Source organism: Liolophura sinensis, chromosome 5 (assembly GCF_032854445.1).
Source record: "Liolophura sinensis isolate JHLJ2023 chromosome 5, CUHK_Ljap_v2, whole genome shotgun sequence".
Taxonomy (NCBI): Eukaryota; Metazoa; Mollusca; class Polyplacophora; order Chitonida; family Chitonidae; genus Liolophura; species Liolophura sinensis.
The window spans coordinates 11,587,736-11,614,138 of record NC_088299.1 but is presented as its reverse complement, the minus strand read 5'-3'; the positions used below and the strand labels follow the sequence as shown (position 1 = coordinate 11,614,138).

The 26,403-nt window shown below is 39.2% G+C and overlaps 1 protein-coding gene across 8 annotated transcripts in view; it reads left to right on the top strand.

Annotated features, from left to right (window-relative positions):
* LOC135465600 (uncharacterized) overlaps positions 1 to 26,403 on the top strand; it is a 101,002-nt gene that overhangs the window by 33,187 nt on the left and 41,412 nt on the right. For 7 of the 8 annotated variants that reach the window (XM_064742872.1, XM_064742867.1, XM_064742869.1 and 4 more), the window contains 3 exons: positions 9,137 to 12,454; positions 19,114 to 19,235; positions 23,439 to 23,497. In XM_064742872.1, the coding sequence (XP_064598942.1) occupies positions 9,137 to 12,454; positions 19,114 to 19,235; positions 23,439 to 23,497 (3,499 nt within the window). Of the gene's footprint in view, positions 1 to 3,292; positions 3,394 to 9,136; positions 12,455 to 19,113; positions 19,236 to 23,438; positions 23,498 to 26,403 lie in introns of those variants that run through there. The other variant, XM_064742873.1, reaches the window with a different exon arrangement.

Here is a 26,403-nt window from a genome sequence, read left to right as displayed (position 1 = left end):
CGGGTAAAACCCATACTTTATGAGGTAAAGTGAATCTACCATCATACACTAGTAAATGAACAATTCTTGGTTAAAACATTGATCAATAATAAAATACAAATTTTGAACACCTCGTAAGTGTTACGTTGAGAAAAGTCAATTCGGGTTGTCTTCACCTGAACTTCGACCTAAATACAGTAACTTTCTGGAATAAAGTCCACATTGCTTTACATTCACTTTAAGGAAAAATAAAAAGAATAGTCATTTTCTTGGAATTTATTGAGACTTCCCAAGAATGTGCTTTTGAACGGTGGGCAAAGAACTGCTAGTTGTGTTTTGTTGTGTGAACGTACAATAATTAGAACATGGCTACTCCCCTTTTTATTTATTTATTTATTTATTTATTTATTTGATTTGTGCTTTACGCCGTATAGTCAAGAACATTTCGCTTATACAACGGCGGCCAGTATTATGGTGGGAGGAAACCGAGCAGAGCTCGGAGGAAACTCATGACCGTTCGCAGGCTGCTGCAGACCTTTCCACGTACGGTAGGAGAGGAAGCCAGCATGAGCTGGACTTGAAATCACAGCGATCGTATTGCATGGTGGGTGGCTTCTGTGTCATTGCGCTGTGTTGGCGTGCTAACCTCATCCCTCCTACTTCTTAACGACGAACAGGAATAAAATCACACGAGCAAGATAAAAGTTGGACTTCTTCATCCATATCACCAGAGATACGGGCACTTTTTGCGACCAAAGGCAAATTTAGAAATCTTCTGATGGCAGCCAAACCACCACCACCACCACCACCACCACAACAACAACAACAGTGCCATGTTTAAAAAGTCTCCTCTTGGCTAATAATCAAAGTCAAGCCAAAACACTTGCGTATGTTGTATATCCGACCTCCCAAACGGTTTCGGTCACCAGGCGAAACACGGAATGACAGCGTACCACAAGGTTCCCGAATTCGTGTAAAAAAAGTGGAAGCCGCGATGTTAGCAACGTGCCAAGAACTGAGTTCAACGCTTAGTCTACAGGATGGCTGAATATATATATGAAAACAGGTGATGGTGTGAGGTGGTGGCTTTAGTATATGATGTATGGGTCGATGCCCAGAACATAACGTCTTCAGGTACATTCCCTTAACAAGATATGAAGAACCCTTTTCCACCGCAATTGCGATTCGGGTCCAAGCTGGGCTGAACATTTGCTCTCTTCTTTAATATGTGTGCTACACCACCTGTTTATTCATAAATTCTCATTGCAAAGCAGGAATGAACAATAGATTTGTATCTGGTTACTTTGGACGTAAATATTCCCCAATTGGAATGGAATTTACTTGGAGGTGTATTGAAAATGGTGAAAGACACAAATAGTAAAATTTCACACAAAACAATCTGAAATATAAGATCCCAACTTAGATATTAAGCAACTTGCTTTGTTGCCTTGAGAAAAGTATGGCGCATTTTAAATTTTCATTACCATGAACTAAGGATAATAATTAAAGTTTTCAGTTTGACTTAAATAGTTTTTTGGAATCGGGTTCGTATGCTTTACGTCCATTTTAAAGAAACAACAAACTGAAAGGTGGATAGTTTCTTGGAATTAATTGAAGCTTTCCAAGGATGTACTTTTGAATGGTGGACGAAAGAACCGATTGTGATTTTAATATGAAATATAAGGAGCCTGCAGGTTCCTTCACATGTGATACAAGATTTACACAGACCAAAAGTGAACAGGAGCTTTTGTTCCCCATTCCCACGGCTTTTCCAAAAGACCATGGCCTTCCCCACATATAAGCAGTAGGGTAAATGGACTAAGTACCTGGCGCAAATCTGTATATCCTGTGGTAGATTGGGGTGTTATGAAGAAGTCTTCCCTACTGCTGCATATACTAAAACTCATTTGTACCTTGTAGATCTGAAATATATAGGCTAGCAAAAAGAACGATTGTCTTTACACCACTTCGGAAGCATCACAGCCATATCGGAGGCGAAAAAAAAATAATCGCAGAGGAAACCAATGGGCTCGTCTTACAAAGCGATCGCAACAAACGCTTGGCGTAACACCTCCAACATACGACGCTGTGGTAAATGCGCTTGACATGTCCATGCGCCTTTCCTCTGTAGAATGTTATCTTTGCGGAGTAAATACACGGATCCATTCCATGATGGCTGATTACTGTTTGGAGTGATAAAAGTTTCAGTTAAGAAATTTATATATTCTGATGTCATCTTCAAAGGGCCCGTGTATGTGCTCAGAACAATGAAATCCGAAAGTACCAGCTAAATGTATCAGGGCACTGTACTAAGATTCTGTATTGCGAACATACATTCTGGTGTCATGTTTTTGTTACCAATGCATGCAAAGCATTAATCCGTTGTTAATTAAGTTACCTTTTACCGACCAGTATTTCTTTGTGTTGTCTATGCACGGTGTCCAATTGTTAATTGTGGTAAAGATCTTGTCATTTATTTAATTTATTTGATTGGTGATTTACGTCGTTCTGAAGAACATTTGTACGACGACCGCCAGCATTATGGAAGTATGTCTTTGGGTGGGGAGCACGGGGGATTCCCCATGACCATGTGCAAGTTGCAAATGTCTTGTGATATATGCAGTTTCATTATTTCAAATTCCTTTTACAGATTTTTTACAGAATCAAATTTTAACAAAATTCTTAAAAGTTAACGACTGCAAAACATAAATCTACTACATATGATGTTGACCTCTTTAAAATCTGTTTCTTTGGTAGTGATATTAAAGGGAAACTACGCTTTCAGCGTCATGATGTGCGTCATGCTTTCTAGAAGGTGCACTTTATAGATGCACTTGTTTCGGTAAAAATCTGGATGCCATTTTACAGCTTGAGCCAATCTGGTTTCCATTATGTAACTGCAATTGCCTTTGTTATGTCAAACCGCACCTATATTGATGCGTGCTGAACGCTGCTCATGTTTACATGCTGTTAACACCCGAAGACAGCATCAGCACCATGGCTGTGCAGAAGTAACTAGACATCAGGCTCGTCCGTTGCTCATCCCCAAACCTGCAGGCAATCTCGCCGCCCGGTTTGACCTTCTGCGCGAATTGTGGGCTCCTACTTCCTCTGGTATCTTATTTCCAGACGATGGTCTGCCGCTTCTCTGCCGCTACCCACACCCCATATTTCATAAACCCGGTCCTGAATATGTACCTAGAGGCACCAGAACTGAGATGCTCAAGTCACGTGGACTGCCTCCACCAATCATAGTGACTCTTTCACTGTTCATCGTTTACTCATGACTTGGTAGGTTTTCGATATGTGAGTCATTTTCGTAAAGTTGTGTGTATAAGAAAGAGCGCTTGGAGTCATCAGTGCCGTTTCGATAAGAGAAGAATTCATTGGATATTCTTAAACTGTTTACTACAGGTAGGTCATTGATCAAATTAACTTCTCCTGTTAAACTTGACATTTCTAACGTTTTCCCGGAACATATGTGTTTCGATATTTATATCATTTGTTAGTTATTAAATAAACTAATAATTTTGAAACATTATTTCCTTCATTAATTCTCCGTCGATTGTTTCGTAGCCATGTCTTCATCAGGAACTGAAACTTGAGCTAAGGAATACACCACAGCCGGAATAATTTTTATGAATAATCCACGTTTTAGATTATTATAGGACTGTACGTTTATTTATTCAGTCTGTACGTTCGAAATTGATCTGAAATACTTAAATGCGTTTGTTTTGTACAGTATAGTGTTGCCTGGCTTGTTTCTGTTTTCCAGGAAATTGTTATCTGTAAACGAAAACACAGATAATATATTTTCTACAATTTCTGAAATTTGAATGTAAGTCATCAATTAAAGTTTATGTCTTCTGTAGCAATTAAACTTGACAAATAACTCAATATATTTCCAAGCAAGTCATCTAACTATATCAAATGGAAGAGTAACTGCTCAAACAGACTTCAGCAATTTGTATCCAAATATCAGTGGCCTTCTTTGGTCAAATCGTTTAAAAGATAATATATCTACAAGATTTGGTAGCAAACCATCTGTTAATTTTTAATTATTACCACCTTACATGATCACAACTGCATGCCGATTACCACTAAAAAAGTTATGATTTAGCGTGTTCATTTTACACACTAGCGTTTTATTACATCATTGCTAAGAATGATTGATTATGGCCCAATGCCACATTGGCGACACTGCCAAGAAAAAAACTTCACCTCACGAAGATAAAATGTCGACTTCTGGTGAAACAAAATGCAAACTGGTATAGTCTTACAAGAGCACGTTTCAGAGCCGCATTGGCCAAAACCGATATCTAAAGTTTGAAAGCTTTGCTTAAAAGTTGCAAAATTATCGTGATTCCGTGATAATTATCCGTGGTGATGAGAAAATTTGATTCATGTGAAATGGGTAAAACTGAGCCTCAAGCGAAAGGCCTGGTCCCTGTTTATCGTGCAAAGATCGTAAAATCATTTTTTTTAAGTTTCTCACCATATATACATGTACATACGACGTGGTGTGCATTTCCACTTTGCAATTTGTATTTCCAATTTACAGTTTTTGTATGAGTTAGGCACATGAGCTAAAGCATAAGAAATGAATATTTCGATAATGCGATGTTAAAAATAGACGTTTTGGACGGCTTGACAGGAAACAGACGTTAAGGTTCTTGCACTCCATCTTCATGTAGGCGTACGGTCACAACACTCGGCTAGCCTACGCAAAGTTACTCTGCTTAGTCCTGCAATAATAATTTAATAAGGATAACACAGATTGAAGATACGTCTGTGCCAAGCCGGTTAATTGCATTAAGCCTGTTGTCATATGAGCCAGCCTACAGCATCTCATAAATGTTTCAAGTCTTCATACAGGACTGCATGGGCGCTGAATCTGTTTCGACGTCATGTATCTGTATCGAAGTCCTCATACAACATTGTATAGGCACCACATCTGTATCGAAGTCCTCATACAACATTATATAGGCGCCAAATCTGTATCAAAGTCCTCATACAACATTGTATAGGGGTAAATCTGTATCTAAATCCTCATACAACATTGTATAAGCGCCAAATCTGTATCCAGGTCCTCATACAACATTGTATAAGCGCCAAATCTGTATCCAAGTCCTCATACATTGTATAAGCGCCAAATCTGTATCGAAGCCCTCATGCAGCATTGTATAGGCCCCAAATCTGTATCGAAGCCCTCATGCAGCATTGTATAGGCGCCAATTCTGTATCGAAGCCCTCATGCAACTTTGTATAGGGTTCAAATCTGCCTAAGGTCCTCATACAGCATCACATATAGGAACCAAAGCTATTTGAAATCCTTGTACACAATAGCATAGGCACCAAAGCTGTTTCAAGTATTCAGACAGCATTGCATAAGCATCAATGCAGAGCTCTTTTAAGTCATGGTATATCTTACAAAGCCACCAAAGCTGTTCAAGTCTTCATACCGCATTGCATAAGCATCAAAGCTATTTGCATCAAAGTCTTCGTATTGCTTCGCATATGGTAACAAAGCTAATTTCCTCGTTGTCTTACCGTTTATTGGGCTGTCACGTGATAATGAAGAGCGGTTCCAACATATCTCTCGTTACTTCAATACCAGACGTCACTTCCACAAACGTTCGTAATCTAATTTCTGGTTATAACGTTTTTGAGGCGAATAACCTAGAGTAAAAGCTTTCCAACATCACTGAAAACTGTTGACTGCTTCTCTTTACGTGATTGCGTTCTGTTTTTGTACTCTATCATTTACTTTCTTAGTTCACTTTGGGAATTGGCCTTGCGATTATTGGCTTGGAACGTCCATCTTGGTTAGCAACTCTTACACGAATGTCTTGTTTCGACACATAGATTTGTACTAACTGTATTGGGAACGATGTTAAGTTTGGAGGTAGGGGAGGAATATGGAGCGTGGATGCGTGAGAGAGGTGGATGGACATTAGCGTGAGGAATTCCTCAGAACAGCACACATGTACCTCAAGAGACAGGTGATATGAAAGCTCTGAATATCAAGATTTTTTAAGCATTGTCATATTTTTTCAAGTAATAATTTTGAATTGTGTAAACGGAGTCCTTTGATTTAGTCCCAAAAGTAAGTTGTGTGTTTTGTTTTTCTCGTTCCATACATCAAACATGTTGTGTATTTCACCTAAACGTTTTGCAGTTAAAACATTTTACTGATTCTGACTGATTCGCCCTCATATAGCGGAAAATAAGATTTTTTTGTGAAATTTGATGAATATCTTATCACAAAATCTTAAGGGTTGTCAGAAAATGTGTCATTTTTCTGTTCATCCAGATTACACGAATTTTATACATACTCGTGAGAACAGTCAGCCCGAGTTCTTATATGAAGAGTTTTTTAAATTAAGATTTCTAACTTATTTAGCAATTTTAAATGTAGAAATCCCGCGCGGACAGCAGATCATTCAACTCTAAATGATATAACTCTAGTCTAGTCATTCTAATATCCACACTACGTATGCAGTAACGTAAACCCTGTTTCAATCCGTATATGTTATACAGATGATATAACCAGATAAGATAAGGCTACCATGCATTTGCCATGTTAACTGAAACGGAGAAGTAACGCCTACACAAATCATAAAACAGTATACTTGTTGATACATCTGGCCCGGACGCAGACTCTCTTCTTTCTCTGATGCCCGTGATGCCATACTCTTAATGCCCTGAATCCCCAGGCTTTCTCCCCAGCATTACATACGATACTGCTACCAGCTTCAATATCAAACATTTTTTGGCTGATTTCGGCCTTTTGCCAAGTTTTCCCGGTGAGTAGGCAAACAGGTGGATGCCAGAACCGGTAGGAAAACATCAGACATGTGATTGACGAAACACTGATCAAAAACGCACTTTGCTTTTCACCCTGAAAAAGAAGACGCTACACTTTGCTGCTCAGAGCGACAACGTAATGGTAACCGATTTATCTATCTAATCTGATAACAAGATTTCAGATATTGGCTTTGGAATGTATTTTCAGCATATACATGTTCACAGAGCGAATGATAATAAGACGAACTACTGAATTCTGATTTTTATAATTTGTTATAAATTAAGAGTATATGGCATCTGGTGTCCCTCACCGGCAGTCGCATTCTCAACATTCCGGCCTATCTCCACCCATCTTTTGTATAAATTATACCCAAACTTGACGCGTTTTCTTTTTTTAGGAAATAAACCAACAGTCAGCTAGATTTGCTCAAAAACTAAATTATATTCTACTAAACAAGATACAAAAATAAAACGGAACAGGTGTCAGGTTTGAACTCTATAGAATGCCACACGCATAGTGAGATTGGCCAAAAACTGAGGGAGGACAGAAAGTTTCCACCTGTCCTGGAGCATCACGGAAACTTCCTCAAGGGCTGGTTCTTGGAGTGCCTCTTAAATACACAAAAGGGTATACATCCTGTTGAATATATAACAGATACAAAAGACATCAGCCTGGAGAGTAAAACTAGACTCTCTCCCTAAGAGCTTTGTCATTTTCACTTGACACGGGTTATCACCAACACTGTCCAAAAATAACCTGTTCCAGGGCTACCTGCTTATTAAGACAGTGCGCACAGCACAAATGTTTTCTATTAGAAACGTGTATGCTTACTGGTAATTTTGTATATAGCTGTGATGTCCTATGCAGATGACATTGTCGATGTAACAAGATCCTTAGTTAAGATATTTTATTCCTCTTTCAAAAGCAGTTTGCGAAGAAGGTGGTGCTGGAGGTCGAGGTTAAAATAGACCGCTTATGACCCACTGACATTCAGCCAGTGATACGCGTTTGTATGCTCCTTGGAAGTAATGCCACAAAAACGTAATCACTTTCTAACCTCATCCGTGCGACCGACCGCCTGTCCCTCCTTTAACAAATATCCGATCCGCTGATCATTAGGGCGCTCGTTTAATCATTTCAAAACGTTAATTAGTAATCTCGGTTATAAATCTGCATGCTGGGTGGGCAGGCTATCAAAAATTCCACAGGTTTCGGTTTAAACATATGTTACTTAGCTACGTGTTTTGTTGCACGGGCTGAGTCAGTCGATGGTGCTTTACTTTGGGGATAAGTAATGAGGCTATTTCGGAGAAGATGAGCACGCTAGGCATCTGTTAAGCACGGCTGAGGTCTGTAGTTTTAATTACACCCTTCCTCAACAGATGGAAACACAATCCTATACTTTGATTAACAACCGAGACTTACCGAGAAATGTGTTGTTCTTCCCAGTGCATGGACACGAAAACTGACCGAGCTAAAACTGAAATTTGAACTGTATATGCACAATAAAAAGGTATTGAATTAAACGAAGCGAGAAGCAACGAAAATGATTCTAAGGTAGTTGTTTTAGTTCGATGGGCTCTGTTCTTATAAACATAATCGATGATATACAGGCATATTAAGACAATACAAGATCATTCTGATTTTCAAAAACAAAAACCATAAAAGATATTTCGTGAAAAAAATCTTTCACTTAATTTTCAAGACATACTAAACATATACGCCCATTATAGAAGCAACGATAACAGAAAAGTTTTCATTTATTTATTTCATCGGTGTTTTACAACGCTCTCAAGAATATTTCACTTATACGACAGCGGCCATCATTATGGTTGGTGGAAACCGGGCAAAGCTCGGGGGAAACCCACGACCATCCGCAGGTTGCTGTTGTACGGCCGGAGAGGAAGCCAGCATGAGTTGGACTTGAACTCCCGGGGCCCTCATTGGACCCTGGGACATTAAGCTGCGCTAGCGCGCTAACCAACTGAGCCACGGAGGCTCCTTAACAGAAAATTGGTTTTAAGGTGGTTGCTTACGTATGATGGATGTATGACTGAGAAAATTTTGTCAGTGATGTGTATTCAGCCAAGCAATTCAATAATATTTCTGACATACAGAATTTGTCAAAAAATATTCTGTCTAAAAGGAAAGAAAAAGGGGGAAAGAATTTCTTTTGGTCAATTCTTGGGTGAAACGTTCCTTCGCTTTAACCTGAATACATACATCTCCCAAAATATTTATCTGGCATTTCTCGTTTGAAAAAATAACAGAAATGTATATGCGGATATCAGCAGCTCGTTTAATTTTCGTTGAATCAATAATTTAATTTCCTAATTTCATGTTTTCCAGACACCCAACGAAATGGGGACAGGCAGAGGGTACACACCGTCACGGAGCTACAGCTACCAGGGTGGAAATTACGGTCTAGGGTCCTCAAACTACGGACACACAAACTATGAGTCTCCACAGAGAAGGTATTCTTCAAGTTACGAGTCTCCTCAGCGCCGGTATTCATTCAGTGGAGGTGGGGACAACAAAGGCGGAGGGTCAATCCGGGACAGATTCAGTTTTTGGGCAAACTTAGACAAAGGTTACTCGTCATCTTTAGACAGATCGTATGGTAACACAGATCGATATTCATCGCTAGACAGGTACTCCACGAAGAGTGCCAGTTCTGATCCTTATGGCAGGAATTCCGGGTATATGTCAGATTTTGGAGGTAGTGTCAAATCGTATGCCTCCTTCGACCGCGGATCGCTTCGGTCCGGAAAGAGTTATGGCAACATGTCTGAGCGAGAAGGGTCTCCTTACAGCAGTAGGTCATCCCGATATGATTATGGGAGCAGTGTGTCTCCTTACTCTACTTTCAACAAACATGAGAAACCTACGATTAAGCGAAGTTACAGTTACGAAAAACCTCCGTCGGTCGATTACTCAAGGCCGATATCACGCCCAGCTTCGAGTAAGTCAATACCGTACAGCGTCAGCAAGTCGAAACCGAGAGAGGAAAGGGATGTCTATAAAATTAACCAAAGAAATACGCGAAAAAAGCGCGGTGAAATGACCTCCACAGACTCTGATGACAGTGCGCCGGAGGCAGACAAAGCCGATCCTACTGTGAAATACATGATGTGTCGCGGCACATTACCCATGGGAGAGGATGAAAGCAGAAGGTCAAAACGAGAAAATGCAGACAAAGAGAAAAAGAGAATTTCGCGGACCAAACGCGTCCGAATTCACCGAAAGGACGTTCGTGTTGACAGATACGGACGCGTGGTTCCGACTAACCTTCCAAAGCCAATGCTTGTAGACTGTGCTGTGCAGACAAATGTGGACCGTGACAGTCGTCGAGAGCGCATCATGGCGATGGCAGCAGCGGCGTTATCAAACGACAAAAAAGGTGCACCACAAAACAACTTCAGCCAGTACAAAAATAGGTTCTTGGAAAAAGTACCAGAGCCCGAGCCCGATCCTCCACCGCGGAAGAAACGAGAGGAGAATAATTCGAAACGCCGGAACATCGAGGGGTCAACTAGTGACGCTCTGGGCAACGAGAAATCTTGGAGGCAGTCTGTGTACGGGGAACCGAAGCAACCTTCTCGCTCTAGACCACAGAGTTACGTGGACGATACCGACACGGATATGAGTGTAATAGATGACGATAGAAATAGACGAAGAGACAGGTATTCGAAGCCTCGGGGAAGAGAACGCGAGACTGACATGTCTGAGTACAGCGCTGCTGAAGACAATTACCCGCGCTCTCACAGGTCGCGGGGATCCGGAATTAACCGGTCCAACTCCAGGGAGGATAGACTAGACGAGAGGTCAAGCCGCAGCGATAGGCGCAGAGCTGATCTGACGCCAGAAACCTTGAGTATGAAGGAGAGCATCGACAAGGTACAGAAGTGGAAACAACAGCTGCCTTCTCCCACCATGGACTTTGGCACAGACTATACCAAAGCTCCTCAGAGGAACTCCGGCTCGCGTTCATCCAGGCAATCGGAGAGAGAACCGTCCCCCGACAGAGGGCGCCACAGGTCAGGCGCCTCTGACTCGCGGAGGGGAAGGCTGGCGTCCCGACATGGGTCAAATGAAAGTGTCTTCACCACACAGGATGAGGAAATGATTGGAAGGGATCCACTGCTACCGAACAAAGATTTCAGGAAATCAAGTCTTAACAAAGCGGCCGAACAAAGAGAAAGACAGCGACGACACATTGAACAGCTTCAACGGCCGTTTGAACGCGATCAGTCTCCCAACGAACCTCATCAGAAAAGCAGTCGTCATGGGAAAGGTAGCAAACGTAACTCCGGTAGTTCTTCTGATGCATTTTCCAGGGACGGTTCTCCTAACGCACGGTACATGCCATCAAGACAGTCCGACCAGCGAAGCGTCCGCAGGGACAGCTCTAGGGAGGATCTTCTTGATGACAGAGGAAGTCGGCAAAGAAGCAGTGGATCTCGTTCTTCGCGTCGGGATGGATACGACGACGACCGCACAGGTTTCTCCAGGGAAGGTTCGCCGAACAGAGGGCGTCGTGGTTCAAATCGCCAAAACTCCGTTGACGACTCCAGGCGACATGACAGACGAAGTGGTCGATACGACAGTGACCGTGATTACGACGTTCGAGAGGGACGCCCTTACCCTGGCAGACATAATGAGTATTACAGACAACAATCTCAGGAAGACCAGCGAAGGGGCAGGGGCATGAAACCTTCAGCATCCACACAATCTGTCGCCAGCAATGGATCCTTACCTGACCTGGTCCCTCAAGGGTCAGACGCAGATGTCAGCAGCTCTGGAAGGTACACCCGGGATCGCCGAGGAAATATTCTCGATGCTCCAGTACCCGCAGTTGGACACCCACCCTTAGAACCACAGTCTTCTGTCGAAGAAAAACGTCTTGAGCGTCAACAGAGGAGGGAAGCTCTGGAGGCCATGATGAAGAAGATTGAAGAAGACAAAAAGAACAAACCAAAACAGCAAGTCAGGAATTTTGCGTTCGATGTATTTAGCCAAAAGACAGCCAAGGAAGAAGAAGAGCAGAAACGACGAGAAATAGAAATGGAGGAGAGAAAGAAAAAGCGTGCCGAAGCGCTGGCGGCGAAGCAAGCAGCTTTAGAGGAAGAACGACAGCGACAAGTGCAACAACAGCGCCTTATTGAATTCGACTCTCCGCCACCGGAACCAAACGATCCGCGCCAATCCATGTTAAGTAGGGCCAATCAGCAGTCTATGTATCAACAGAAACAACAACAGCAGCAGCAACAGCAACAACAACAGCCAGCACAGCAAAAGGGTATTGGTTCACGACAACAACAACAACAACAAGCCCAGCAACAACAACAACAACAAGCCCAGCAACAACAACAGACAGCCGGCCAACAACGACGATCTTATCAGCAGTACCAACCGACTGGCAAGGGAGCACCCGCGGCCACGGACAAGCAGGGCACCCGGAAACCACCGACTGCTGCCCAGCACATGCGCGCTCTTCTGCGTGACAAACGAGGCCGGGTGACCATCAGGGACATCCTTACTCTCTGTGAAAAGGAACATGGCGAACGGCCTCTCCTACCAATGATGAACGATGTGGATGACGCTAACTTCAAAGGGTACAAAACAATTACGGAAATGCTGGACGTCATGGGTGTCGATGCTAAAAAGGTAAGTGATTTCCATTGCACCTGCTTGTGAGACATTTGCATTAACAGTTGGTAAAAAACAGAGCATGTTAACAATGGGCATGAATCTTAAACTCCACGCAGCACAGTAGGCTTGTTTGGAATGATTTCTTATCTCCACTTTGTTCGGAGCTCCTCCGCTTTATTTTGTTCCTATAGAACAGCTTTTAGCACTTTTGATATGTACAGTATAGATACAAAATATTTGGAACCAAGAAGAGCTATTTCCTTGTTTCCGACCAGGCCAGTTAACCAATGGGTATTTGGAAATCTATCATTATGCATGCTTGAAGATTTGACATTAAACAGAACGTATATTGCCATAAGTGTTAGGTTTTACGTTACCTGTTGACCACTGGTATGTATATACATGCTACATATTATTAGTTTACACCTGCGCATTACTCGTATTCTGCCGTGGCGAAAATCGCTAAACCGATACAAAAATCTTTCTTCTAAATCCGAAATGAACTGACGTATTTGCGTGCAAATCAATCGGACTTTAAATGAGCCCTCTAGTATTCATCACTGAAAAATGAAATTTGCCAAAAACCTTCATAAAACACAGAATAATCAGTTCCATACAGAATATTAATACAAGTATAGCGGTTTGGAGAGTGTAACTGCATCCATGCACAAGCTACATGAAAGCTAATCCAAGGGAGACCACTCTTCTATGCACAAACGGACACATAACGCATTTATAAACGTCCGGCAATTTCGATAGAGCTTAAAGACAATGCTCTCCACTTCTTAACGTCTTTCTTGTTTTCCTGTCAAAAGTGACTGCCAAAGTAATTTACAAAGTACAGCATTAGTGCATATTTAACATTACACTATAATAACACACAGTGACTTTGTCTTGGGTGAATCAGTTTTGGTATCAGACTGTAAACAAAGCCTATGCATATGTAGTCCTATACAAGACTGAAAATAAGCAGCAAGACAACGACCATGTTCTATATAAGATCGTATTTTGACGGGGGTGGGGGGGCTGTTTGGCACAGGAGAAAACTGCCATGCAAATAACATTGCAACTTTTTAATGAAGTGAAAAAAGTAACTGGAAATTCTCCAGTCATGTCCTGCACCAACTTAAAATTATTTCCAGGCTTGCCGTACATTGGCCTATTACGCCTATGAGTATGTATTTAAATCGTCAATCTACAATGCGCTGATTTGGTTTATTTTTGGTGAATATTGTTCAGTCATTTCATCATCGAATTTCTAAAAGTCGACAAACCTGCGGATGGTCGTGGGTTTCCCCCCGGCTATGCCCGGTTTCCTCCCATCACAATGCTGGCCGCCGTCGTATATGTGAAATATTCTTCAGTACGGCGTAAAATACCAGTTAAGTTAAAAAAAATCAGATAAATAGAAGCAGACATGTTAAGCCGGTTACAGCAGTCCTGTTACATATTATACCATTCAACATGAACAATAACACAAACATTTAACATTGCAAGTAAAGATCCAGAATAAAATTCAATCGGATGAATATTTCACATTTAACAACACGTGATTACAAATTATTAATACTTTAAACGACTTCCGGAAGTAGTTTACACCTGCTAGGGATCGGGAACTAATATTACAGGTATATATTATCAGTTTCAGTAGGGATATAATATTACGTCATGTTTCGTCCCGCTTTATACACACGGCAAATTTATATCAAGATGTGTTATGTTGCTATCAAGCATGTAATTTATTCATTTGTTGTTATCAACAACTTTATTCAATGACATATTTGTACAAACACGAAATAATGGCAAATTCAGACTTCACAAAATCTACCCAGTCAATTCCATAAAGATGCACAGGTTTAGCCCTTCAGTTCATAATTACCTGTACACGTGTATGTATACTGAAGGTAGAATGTTATTCCTTCCTCACCGTATTGAAATATTCCTGCAATTTAGGCCTATTCTAATTCTTATGATCACCAGTTTTTAAAGATTTTAGATAAAAAGAATTTACATGTCATTTCGACTTAACCGCGGGAGGTGAGAGTATAAAAATAAAAAGCAATCCGGACGAAAATAGAAGCACCCGGAACCTGTCTTGCGAACCACACACGGTATACGCCTGCCTACTATAAGTCGTGGATATATTTACATAGGAGGGCATTCAATTATAGCCTTTGTTGACAATCTGTCTACACGGAGAGCTTACGTCACTCTATATATGCATGTTGAAAGCCGCAGGGGTGAACATAATAGGCGTGTCGCTGTGATGATCCTGTCCCAGTACTGGACCTTATGGGCGGTGAACTGTGCGGTCCTGTACGGAGCAACGTGCGTGCATTAGGTGGAGGGTGACTTTATATAACCATACAGACCCGCGGAACTTTGTAGGCTCTACTTCAACCTTACAAGCTTTCTATGACGGTGTTTGTTTTTTTTATCTTAAACTGTGCAAAGTCACAATGAATCCGGTTTTCAAGAGTAAGACTGTAGTGTAGCTGAAAGTTAACAAATATGTTAACAAAATAATTAATGTTACGAATGAATACTGTCTAACCTGCCTTCGATGAGCGCAGGCCATTTGTGTGACAGACGAGGATAGGTAAATTCAGTTTATATAGTGTGTAAAGTTTATAGCTTGAACTGACTTAGATATATCAGATATGACATGTCCTGTTCACTTGACTTACCAATGATGTTTATTCACGCGGAATGTATTATTATTATTGTACGATGAACTGCTGAAGACTTTGACTCGGATATAGTGTTTTGCTTTGTCTGGGCTACTCAGGGAGGATAGTGTCATACAGCTTACTGCTGGGATGTGTCAATCGGTCTAGCAGTCGAGAACGGAGACGGGCTGGATTGTCATTGTTACCTACAGGCTATAGCCCATCACAGAGACCATACAGGTGTTAGTAGCAGTTCAAGTGATTTTTAAATTTCATGCCAACGGCGAAACAGTGTCCGAGCTAGCTAACGTAAACGGAGTAGGTGTTGTTGTTCGGTGCACGTGGGGCGGAGGAATATACGAAGAACCTGGCAGCAGAGGTCACAGGGTTAGCTCTCAGTGTTATGGCTTAGCTCAGTACAACATGGCGACGTTCTCTTGTCGAGTCCAATACCTGGACGATACCGACCCTTTTAACAGTACAAACTTCCCGGAACCGACAAGACCGCCAACCTACCATTTTCTTGTGAACGTCGCTCTCATAAACCAACTTGCTGGTGTCCACAGGATTCTGGAAGCTCCACATCAGGTAGGTCTAACCGCTCGACTCTCCTCGATCTGAGGGGACAGGTGTCTGTAAGACGTCACGGCTATTCTTGAGCGCTATGTTCCCGGAGAGGAAATGCCGTCTTTTCCTGTTTTCCCGGACCTTTTGTGTCGTTTATCACATTTCGGGTACTTACCCTTACAATTTCAAAAGTACCAAGTTCGTATTTTATCCCCACGAGACGATAATTCTAAAGTTGCCTGTTCCAACTGGCAACATTAGTTTCACTTTGTTTACAAACGAAAAAAGAAGCATCGCTGTGTCAACACTGTTGATTTGACGTTTGTTTTAAATTCGTTTTTCGGTGTTGTGTCTTGTGTTCTTTGCCAGTGTTGAGCATGATATTGTAATTGACATGATCATTAGAGGTTGTTTAGTCTGTAGTGTTGTGTTTTTTTGACTGCCCATGTATAAATCATAACATACCTGCCATTATTACATGCAGGCAGACAGATAACTTTAGGTGTTGTTCCTAGTATGGCACCACAATGAAGAACTGATGTAATATGATATAAAACTACATCAAACATATAATTCCTGCATGTTTTATTTATCATTAAGCTATTGTATTGCTGGGCTTGCTGTAATTATATTTCATACAGGTAGATTTGCTATAATTTGATCATATATAGTATATATCCGTGTAGACTTTACATGCCTATATAAGCACACAAACGTAGGCAGACTTGCGAATTGATAACATACACTTACACATTGTTATTCACAGTTTGAAATTTTAACAAACCTGATAGTCTACTTTCTCAAAAGCGACAATTCATTATATTTGTATAATTATATAGCTAACTGTTTCACCTGTCAAGAAAAAAAAATAGAGAGAGTTTCAATGTTGAGGCTTATTGGCAAACTAAGTTAGTGCTTAATGTTACAAAAAAATGAGGAAAGTGAACAAAATTCTGTTTTACACATACTGGCAAACATTCCAATACCTTGTCCCATGCCTGTCAAGTTCTCAAAAACAGATTTTCCCTTAAATAGTTTCAGGCTGAATATATCTGTAGACAGCCTCCAAAAGTCTTTTTATTCACTGACACATATTTTGTTCCCTGAGCAGTAAACTTTGATCAAAGGCCTGTGTTGTTTTATGTAAAAATAGCATCAGCGTTTCTAGTGAAGAACTTTTTTCTTTGTGTATCACATGTAGAAGGCCGCATAGTTTAGCTTTGTGATGGCTCTTTTTTTGAATGAGTACAATGTATTAGATGATAGACCATACTGCTGTATGTGCACAGTAGGCCTACTAACATGACCACTGCTTAGCTCTACAGATGAAAGGCATATGGTTGGTCACTTGGCAAATGGCTTTACAACAGATGCCAAGTTCTGAGGCCCAGAACCATAATTAGCATCTATATACAACATATATAAACAACAGTACTTAAGTAGGTGTACTGTATTTCACAAAATCTGAGCTAAAATTGTGTAAAGAAAAAAAACAAAGAAAAATTTTTAGTGAAATTTCATTGGCATTTGTTTGAAATTTTTTATATTTATGGATAAAATGTGGATAACTATTTATATAATGGATTAAAGATTAAATTGCCATAAATCCAAATTTGATTGCATAATTCAGTTCTTCACAAGGTAAACAATTGTTTTGTCTGTCAGTAATTCTGTAATACTGTTCCGAATAGATCTGTGCAATGTAGTTAATTTTGTGATAGAAGTGCCAGCAGTAGGGCTTCAATTAAGCCCTCTATTGTTTACCCGGTGACAGATCAGAACGCACTACAGGCCCAGAAATAGGGCTACTTAATGGGGCCAAGTGCTCTCAAGTGTCAGGCCTAAATAAGCCACTTTCCTGTGGATAATCTCCATGTGAACAACAATGCGAGCAGGATTATATCATAAAACGGCCCCAAGTCAAAAAGTCCAGATTGAAAAGTAGCCGTTCAAGCCAAAAATGCTAAACATTTTCTCAATGAATATTAACTACTTGCTAAGCTGATAGCCTGTGTAGACTAACGGGGTTAAACAGCTTTACATATTCATCAAGTGTAATTTGTTGTTTTTTGTTTGACAAAATTAATTTCTTTTTGAAAAATATGTTTATAATTTCATTGGAAGTGTTAATTGGTATCTGGTATATTAATTAATGAGTTTAAATTTGGTTTTTTGGTTTTTGCAAAATGCTGATAGCTGTACTGTGAAAATGTATGTGTTAGAAATCAGCTTAAGATACCTGTAGTTTATGTATTTAAAATGACCAAATTGTTGAAATTGTGAGAAAAATGAATTTCTGTACTGTAATTCATTACCACACAACTTCAAAACAAATTGTCAAAATCAAATTATTATAATTTTTTCATTGTTTTGTTAACACTTACTCATTTATTGATTAGTGCACGGATTAAATATTATTTTGTATGCCAAAGTATAATTTATGTGAAAGAGATAAAATTAAAAAGAAAAAAATAATAAGAAGAAAAATAACAATAGTAGTAAAAGAAAAACACACACACGATTTATAAATTTAACCTACAGTGTGACAGTTGGTTAAGGTCATGACAGTTTGAACGATGTGATTAAGGCTGTTAGTATAAGGGTAACATCTGCATGGGTGAGGTGATCAGTTTATTGAACTGAAATGGATCAGTGCATGAGATATGACAATGCTCTGTGATATGTATGTTTGTGTGTGGAGAAATGCATGATCTGAAGAGTGATACCCTAACTGATATTTGAAATATTAGCGAGTGGGCTAAAACAAAGGATGAAGTCGTAATCAAAACTGTGCATCTTCCTTTGAATATATAATATCTTGGTCTTTTGTGTAATTTCATATACATTTAACTCTTACATTTATATTTTTTTTTTAGTATAAATTAATTATGATAAAGTTAGAAGTATATGTGATTTCTTTTAAATACAGACTGAAATTCGTAATGATTTGGAATAAAGAAAATGGAACATAATTTAAAATTTTTTTATAAATAAAGTTTTGTAATTTTGTGTGCATCAGTGCAAATTTGTCAACTTTCTCTCCATTGATATTGATGTATGTATGTATGTATGTATGTGCGTATGTATGTATGTATGTATGTATGTATGTGTGTATATATGTATGTATGTATGTATGTATGTATGTATGTATGTATGTATGTGTGTATATATGTATGTATGTATGTATGTATGTATGTATGTATATATGTATGTATGTATGTATGTATGTATGTATGTATGTATATATGTATGTATGTATGTATGTATGTGCGTATGTATGTATGTGTGTATATATGTATGTATATGTGTAAGCCAGGGGCTTTACATTGTATTTAACCCATCAATGTTGATGGAACATTTGTACATGTTTTATGTCTTTCATTCTTTCTGTCATTAATGGCTTGATTACATTTCATGTATTTGGTCTTCTCTCTTCAGCTTGATGACTGTGCCTTACAAATTTACAAATACAACAATTCTCAAGGGGACTATGGCACATACCTGGATTTAGAATCCCCACTTGACGAGCAAGCTGATGAACTAGAGGGATTCCAAGACCAGTAAGTATTCATGGTGCAAGTAGACTAAATCAGAGAAATACAGAAAACACCTAAATTACGCATAAAGTACTTTAAAAGTACACGGACTATTCACAGTGAATAGGATGATCATAGTGTTTACAGTACCAGTGCTAACAGTGTATGCAGAGTACTGACAGTGTCCAGGATCATAGAAATGCAGATAGTGCTTAAATAATGCTTAAAGTACTTTAAAAGTACACTGACTATTCACAGTGAATAGGATGATCATAGTGTTTACAGTACCAGTGCTAACAGTGTATGCAGAGTACTGACAGTGTCCAGGATCGTAGAAATGCAGATAGTGCTTAAATAATGCTTAAAGTACTTTAAAAGTACACTGACTATTCACAGTGAATAGGATGATCATAGTGTTTACAGTACCAGTGCTAACAGTGTATGCAGAGTACTGACAGTGTCCAGGATCATAGAAATGCAGATAGTGCTTAAATAATACTTAAAGTACTTTAAAAGTACACTGACTATTCACAGTGAATAGGATGATCATAGTGTTTACAGTACCAGTGCTAACAGTGTATGCAGAGTACTGACAGTGTCCAGGATCATAGAAATGCAGATAGTGCTTAAATAATGCTTAAAGTACTTCAAAAGTACACTGACTATTCACAGTGAATAGGATGATCACGTAAATGGAGACAACAGTTGAGTGTTGCATGCTGTACCACTGTACCAGTGCTAACAGAGTGTACAAAGTATTGCCAGTGCATATGATCATAGAACTACAGTGCAGAAGACAGTGTATAAGATCATAGAACTACAGTGCAGAAGACAGTGTATAAGATCATAGAACTACAGTGCAGAAGACAATGTATAAGAACATAGAACTACAGTGCAGAAGACAGTGTATAAGATCATAGAACTACAGTGGAGAAGACAGTGTATAAGATCATAGAACTACAGTGCAGAAGACAATGTATAAGATCTTAGAACTACAGTGCAGAAGACAATGTATAAGATCTTAGAACTACAATGGAGAAGACAGTGTATAAGATCATAGAACTACAGTGCAGAAGACAGTGTATAAGATCATAGAACTACAGTGCAGAAGACAGTGTATAAGATCATAGAACTACAGTGCAGAAGACAGTGTATAAGATCATAGAACTACAGTGCAGAAGACAGTGTATAAGATCATAGAACTACAGTGCAGAAGATAGTGTATAAGATCATAGAACTACAGTGCAGAAGACAGTGTATAAGATCATAGAACTACAGTGCAGAAGACAGTGTATAAGATCATAGAACTACAGTGCAGAAGACAATGTATAAGATCATAGACCTACAGTGCAGAAGACAGTGTATAAGATCATAGAACTACAGTGCAGAAGACAATGTATAAGATCATAGAACTACAGTGCAGAAGACAGTGTATAAGATCATAGACCTACAGTGCAGAAGACAGTGTATAAGATCATAGAACTACAGTGCAGAAGACAGTGTATAAGATCATAGAAGTACAGTGCCGAAGACAGTGTATAAGATCATAGAAGTACAGTGAAGAAGACAATGTATAAGATCATAGAACTACAGTGGAATACGTAAAGTATGTCACCACTACTGACTTACCACAGGCTAAGTACTTAAAAGTGTTCACATTGTACAGAATGGAGGGCTCAAATCTCAGTGTTGCTGGTCTTATTAATGCTAATATAAACCCTTTTTGATGGCAGTCTTTATACATTTTCCAAGGTAATTAGCATATTTTGCAGAAACTTGTGAATCTCTTTCAAAACTTGGCAGTATGGTAAATAATACATTCAGGATTGCTGTAAATTAACAGTGAAGATTACTTACCAGTTACCATAAAATAAATGGGATTCCTGAGAAAAAAACTTGAACAAAAGTAGGAATAGTTGTGCTTGTGGATGTGTGTGTGTGGGGAAGGGGGGGGGGGAGGTAATGTGGTTGTGTGTGTTGGAGGTGGGGGGGGCTTGGTTCAGCTCTTAAACTATGCAAAGTGTATTTTTCCAAGTAACTATTTGTAGAGTCTGCTCCCATCACTTAACCGATCTGTCACTAGTACTGGATTGAAGTGCACATAATGTTAGTGACAGTTGTCAGTTTGAGATGTCCTGCAAGGCTTCTGTGCTCATTAGCTTTGTGAACACTACAGAAATAAGCCGCTATGCCTGGTATATATGTACCTGAGAGTTTCCTTGTGACTCATCACTGGTTTGCTTTACTTCCTGACACCTACCCACACTGCTGTATCTAGGGTGCACCTGGCCTGTACTGTGATTTGGCAGACTTTAAGATCTCATCTCTTTTCTCTCATTCGTTATTAGACATATGTTAGTGACTCTCAGAGACATTTTTAGAGCCTACAGACATGTCTTTGGTTCATCTCCATGCCTGCGTGTGTGTGCGGGTGTGTTTTTGTCTTCTTATGTTAACCGCAAGACACACTTTAGGGTTGTGTGGTATCTCATTAGTGGGAATATGAACCCCAGTTAACCTGTATGTACACTGTATGCTCAGAGTTCTGTTTAAAAAAGCAGTCACTCAAATTGACAATGTGCAGTGTCTTGTGCCAGTGGAATAATTCTTTCTAATCTGGTCTGTCAGCTCCTTACCACAAAAGTGTTATGTAATACGCAAGTGTTTAATGTTATGGGAAATATTCAGTTTGCTGCCTTTACTGAACACAATTTTATGTAGGACAAGCCTTGCATATTGCATCCTAATATATGTATGAGAACTATGTATGTATGTGCAGAATTACATTTAATTTGCACGGTTTCAGGAAGCTTCAATGTTTAGTGACACAAGGAGATCGTTTTAGCGTCGTTTTCATAATAAATTTATGCATAAATTCCACTGCAAAAATTCCCTTTATAGTTTGAAAAGGTTGAAAAGTTACAGCACTTAAGATACATGTGTTAAGACATATAAATAAAATGCAATTGTAAGATACAGGCATATGTGAGCTATATACTGTGTGACTAGGGTTCATTGAGGGCGAGATATTGCATTCTGTTCAATCAGACAATATTGGGGCCCACCCTTATATCATTATATCACTCAATGATGCCTGACGTAAGCCCTGCCATGGAGCATGAATCAATATAGACTGTCGCCCTCATGCCAAAGACGCTGTGATTAATGAGGGTAGGCGCAAGGAATAATTGCTCGTCAACAGCAAACATGATAGCCAGACACCTCGCACAGTGACTCGCCAAAATGAAAAATCGCTGTCGTTCACTTAATGGTAGTAGAATAAAAATGATAGAGCAGAAGTCTATTAACATACATATATAGATGTATATCACATTGAGTGTTCATGAAGATATCTAACTCTAGGAAACACCAGTCCATTGCTTTAAGTGAGGAGAGTTCTCGTAATGATGTACTTTGTTAAGCGCGATGCTTTATGCCGTTCTCGCTGTTTTCTTCAGCCCATTAACCTGACAAGGGTTGTGTAACAGGGCTTACCAGTTTGGGATTTGAACCAGTGATCTCCCGCATAGAAGTCCACACCTCCACCACTAGACTAAATTGAATTTTCAAGTGAAATAGCATCTCAGCAAGGCGAAGACACAGTCAAGTAACTAAACAAATAAATAGCTGAAAGTTAGTTGATAGCTTAAATATTACTGGCAGTTACATGTAGTTCTGTAGGTTTTTTGTTTTCTTTATTTATTTATGGAGTGATTGGTGGGTTTTAACGGACAGTTTATTATTAAGGTTTTAGTAGGGTAATATTCACCTTTGCGAACAACATGTACATGATTTTTTTTTACTTCTAAATAATCTTGTTGGGCTAAACATACAAGTGAAAGGTGTATTTTGGTGAAATGAGCTTGAAGTTGTAAAAAAAAAAATAAAGAAAAAGCATGCATACAAAATCGTCTGTAGTATCAGCTAGTCCACAAAACATTTACTGTAAAAAGGGAATTTGGCATGATGATTTGACACAGACAACTTTACATGTACATGTATATATGCTTAGACAAAGTGACATAGTACTGTGACTGACATTCTTACTGTGATTGCTGCTATTCTTGATTCTTCAGGGGACAGTGTTTCTAAAAATAAAGAAACTTGAGTGCATCATTGATTGCTTGCTTTTTTTTAGAGATAAAAAAAATGCCTTTCATCATGTTTTTTTTTTTCAGTGTTTAGCTGGATTATAATTCCTACCTGTTTTTTTTATTTTACTACCAGGAGAAAGAATGCGCTAATCCTGAGGACCCAGCTGTCTGTTAGAGTGCACTGTGTGATCGGTGAGTACGGCTAGAGTTTGTATTCTTATTATGCCTCTGCAAATGCAGTGTGGGCATCTGAATTTGCCCCTGTCTGTCCTGGGTGTGTGTGTGTGTGTGTGTGTGTGTGTGTGTGTGTCTGAGTGCATGTTATATAGTGATTAGGCATTAAACTATTGGTGACATTAAACTGTCTTACATGAAGCTACATATATATTTGTGACTTTAAACTTTGTTTGACATTAGACTGCAGGTCTGTGCAGGTGAATAGTTGGGGATGAAGTAAGTCTGATGTCTGAGTGTTATCACTAGGAGTATTTATGGACCGTATCTGGGGATTCGCGATAAGTCTGATCAGAGGTAGTATTAATCAGGCATGTAGGTATCTTCGTTATCTGTCAGGTACACATGTCAAAGGCAAGCTTATGTCCAGAGTTCTGTATGTGAACTTGGCCAATGAGATTGTGGGTTCAAATCCCAATTTAGTATTTTGTCAAGTTTGTTATGTGCAGATGAGGGGTAGTGGATTTGACTTAACCTAATGGAAATTCTTTCATCCTTATACCTGAGGCCTGTCCTGTAAGTGGGATATTTGGAATCGTTCTCAACTAAAGTAGTAAATAGAAGAACTACATTATAGTTGAATTCAGATTTGTTATTATGCCAACAAATGAACTGCTACAGCCAGGATCATTTCATGGTAGAATTTCAAGTGTGAAGTCACACACCGTAAATGACCACAAATTTCGTCCATGACTAACTTGCGTATTTTTCCTGTTTCTGAGAGTTTTACTGATTTTAGAAAGGTGTTTTGAGGTCTGCTTGGAACATTGGATGATATTATACTGGAAAATTGTAAGGTTTAACACCAAAAATATTATTTTTTGACATTTATTTGCCTTTAAAAATGCACTTTTGTGGGTGAAATTTTAGGGTGACACAGTTGATGTGGTAGATTCTCCTTTCATCAGGCTAAATGTGCTCTTAGGCCTCCTCTGGCTTTATCCCTGTGCGAGGCAATCCGTTATAAACCTGATTCAGGGATAGCAATCATGGCTGCTTCTACAGGACACATTCTAGCCCTGGTTTGGGTGTTTAACTCTAATGGGGTATAATTTAGGCTTATTTAAACCAATGTTATCATCATATATACCTACTTGCTGTTTACTACATAGCCAGGGTTGATAAAAGTGGAACAAGCATGATTGCCATAGCCCCACCCTCGTATTGTAGGGTCACACACAATACTGTTAAAAAAAGAACCATGGGAAAAGTAGACTTGTGCGGGAGTCAGTACTTAATAGTCACTCGCAACCTCACCACACCTATGTCAAAGGTCAGAAAGGTTTATTGTTATGTTTGAATACCATACAGTGTAGTGATTCATTGGATACACCTAATATTTGCACATTTGGCCTGATGTCCATTGGGAGTATTATACTCCATGACCCGAATAATACTATCTGAATATGGTGATTATTGTTGTGTGTGTGCTATACAGTTTCCATTCACTTACTCAAGTCTACTCCAGCGTATTTTGTTGTGTGCACATTTATTATTATATTCATGGAATATTTATTTACGTATTTATACCATAAATAGGTATGGAGTTGTTTCTCTTTTCTTTAGAGTTGAAATAATTCACTGACACATCTTTAATTATGTTTGTCAGTTGTCATTACCAGTGAACAATCAACGAATTCCATGTTTCCTGTCTGACTCAGGCTGTTTTAAATAGGGGGACAATTGTCATGGGGACAACTTACATGGGGACAACTGTCATTGGGACAACGCCAGATTTACCCAGCCTAGTAGTACATGTTTGCACATCTGTGAAAACTTCAACAGTATGTTGTTAATACTAGCAATCCATCAGGTGCAAAGAGGCAAAAAGCTTTAAAGTAAATGTATTTAATATAATCAATATGTACTCGTACATGTTTATGTATGCTGTTTGCACCCTAACAATGCATTCAATAAAATGCCTGTCGAAAGACGAATAATTAAAGTCGTAAAATACTATATTTGGTGCTGAAAATTGTTGATATCATTGTACCATTCAGAAAAAAAAAGAAAAAGAAAATAACTCACGAACTTTTTCAAAGATCAATAGAGCTGAAGATCAAACAGATTGAATACATGTAATGTATTCATGGACTGAATTGTGGGTCAGATACTTTACATGAAGGAAGCATGAATCTGGCTGCAGAAAGTAGTGCAATCATATAGGAAGTACCTGTGAACTGGCCGCTACACTGCAAAAAGTGGTGCAAACACATAGGAAGTATGTGTGAACTGGCCGCTACATTGCAAAAAGTAGTGCAATCATATAGGAAGTATATATGTGAACCGGCCGCTACACTGCACATGTAGGTGTATGTACTGTACTATGAAAAGCTTCAACTTTACATCCCAGTATTAAGTACTGTCCATCAAGTGTAAGAAGACTGTTTTAATAAATAATATATATATATATATATATAGAAATATATAAATAAATAAAGTGTAAGAAATCATTTAGGACCAACTTTTCATGTTTTTGGTTCAGTTTGCATGTAAATAGAACCTTACTCAGGGTTGTGTGTATTTCCATCGTGTATCAATATGTGTACATTTATATAGGTGTGCACAGTCGGCCTACTACATATATAAAATACTCCCATATGGACATCAATCTGTGCAAATATTTCCTCTCTAACCGTGGAGGTAATAATCCAGACGTCATGATGCACCGATGTCAGTCTGCCCCACAACCTCTCTCCATAAAATGGGTGCCTCAGTCAGTGAACTGGAAACATGTATATAGTGACTTACACAGTACGTTCACATTGTTCATTTACATGAGTGAGGTGATGCAGTGCACTACTGTGGTTTGTTGTATACACGAAAGCTGTGAATTAAGCAACTTGTTTTGTGAATTACCTTTA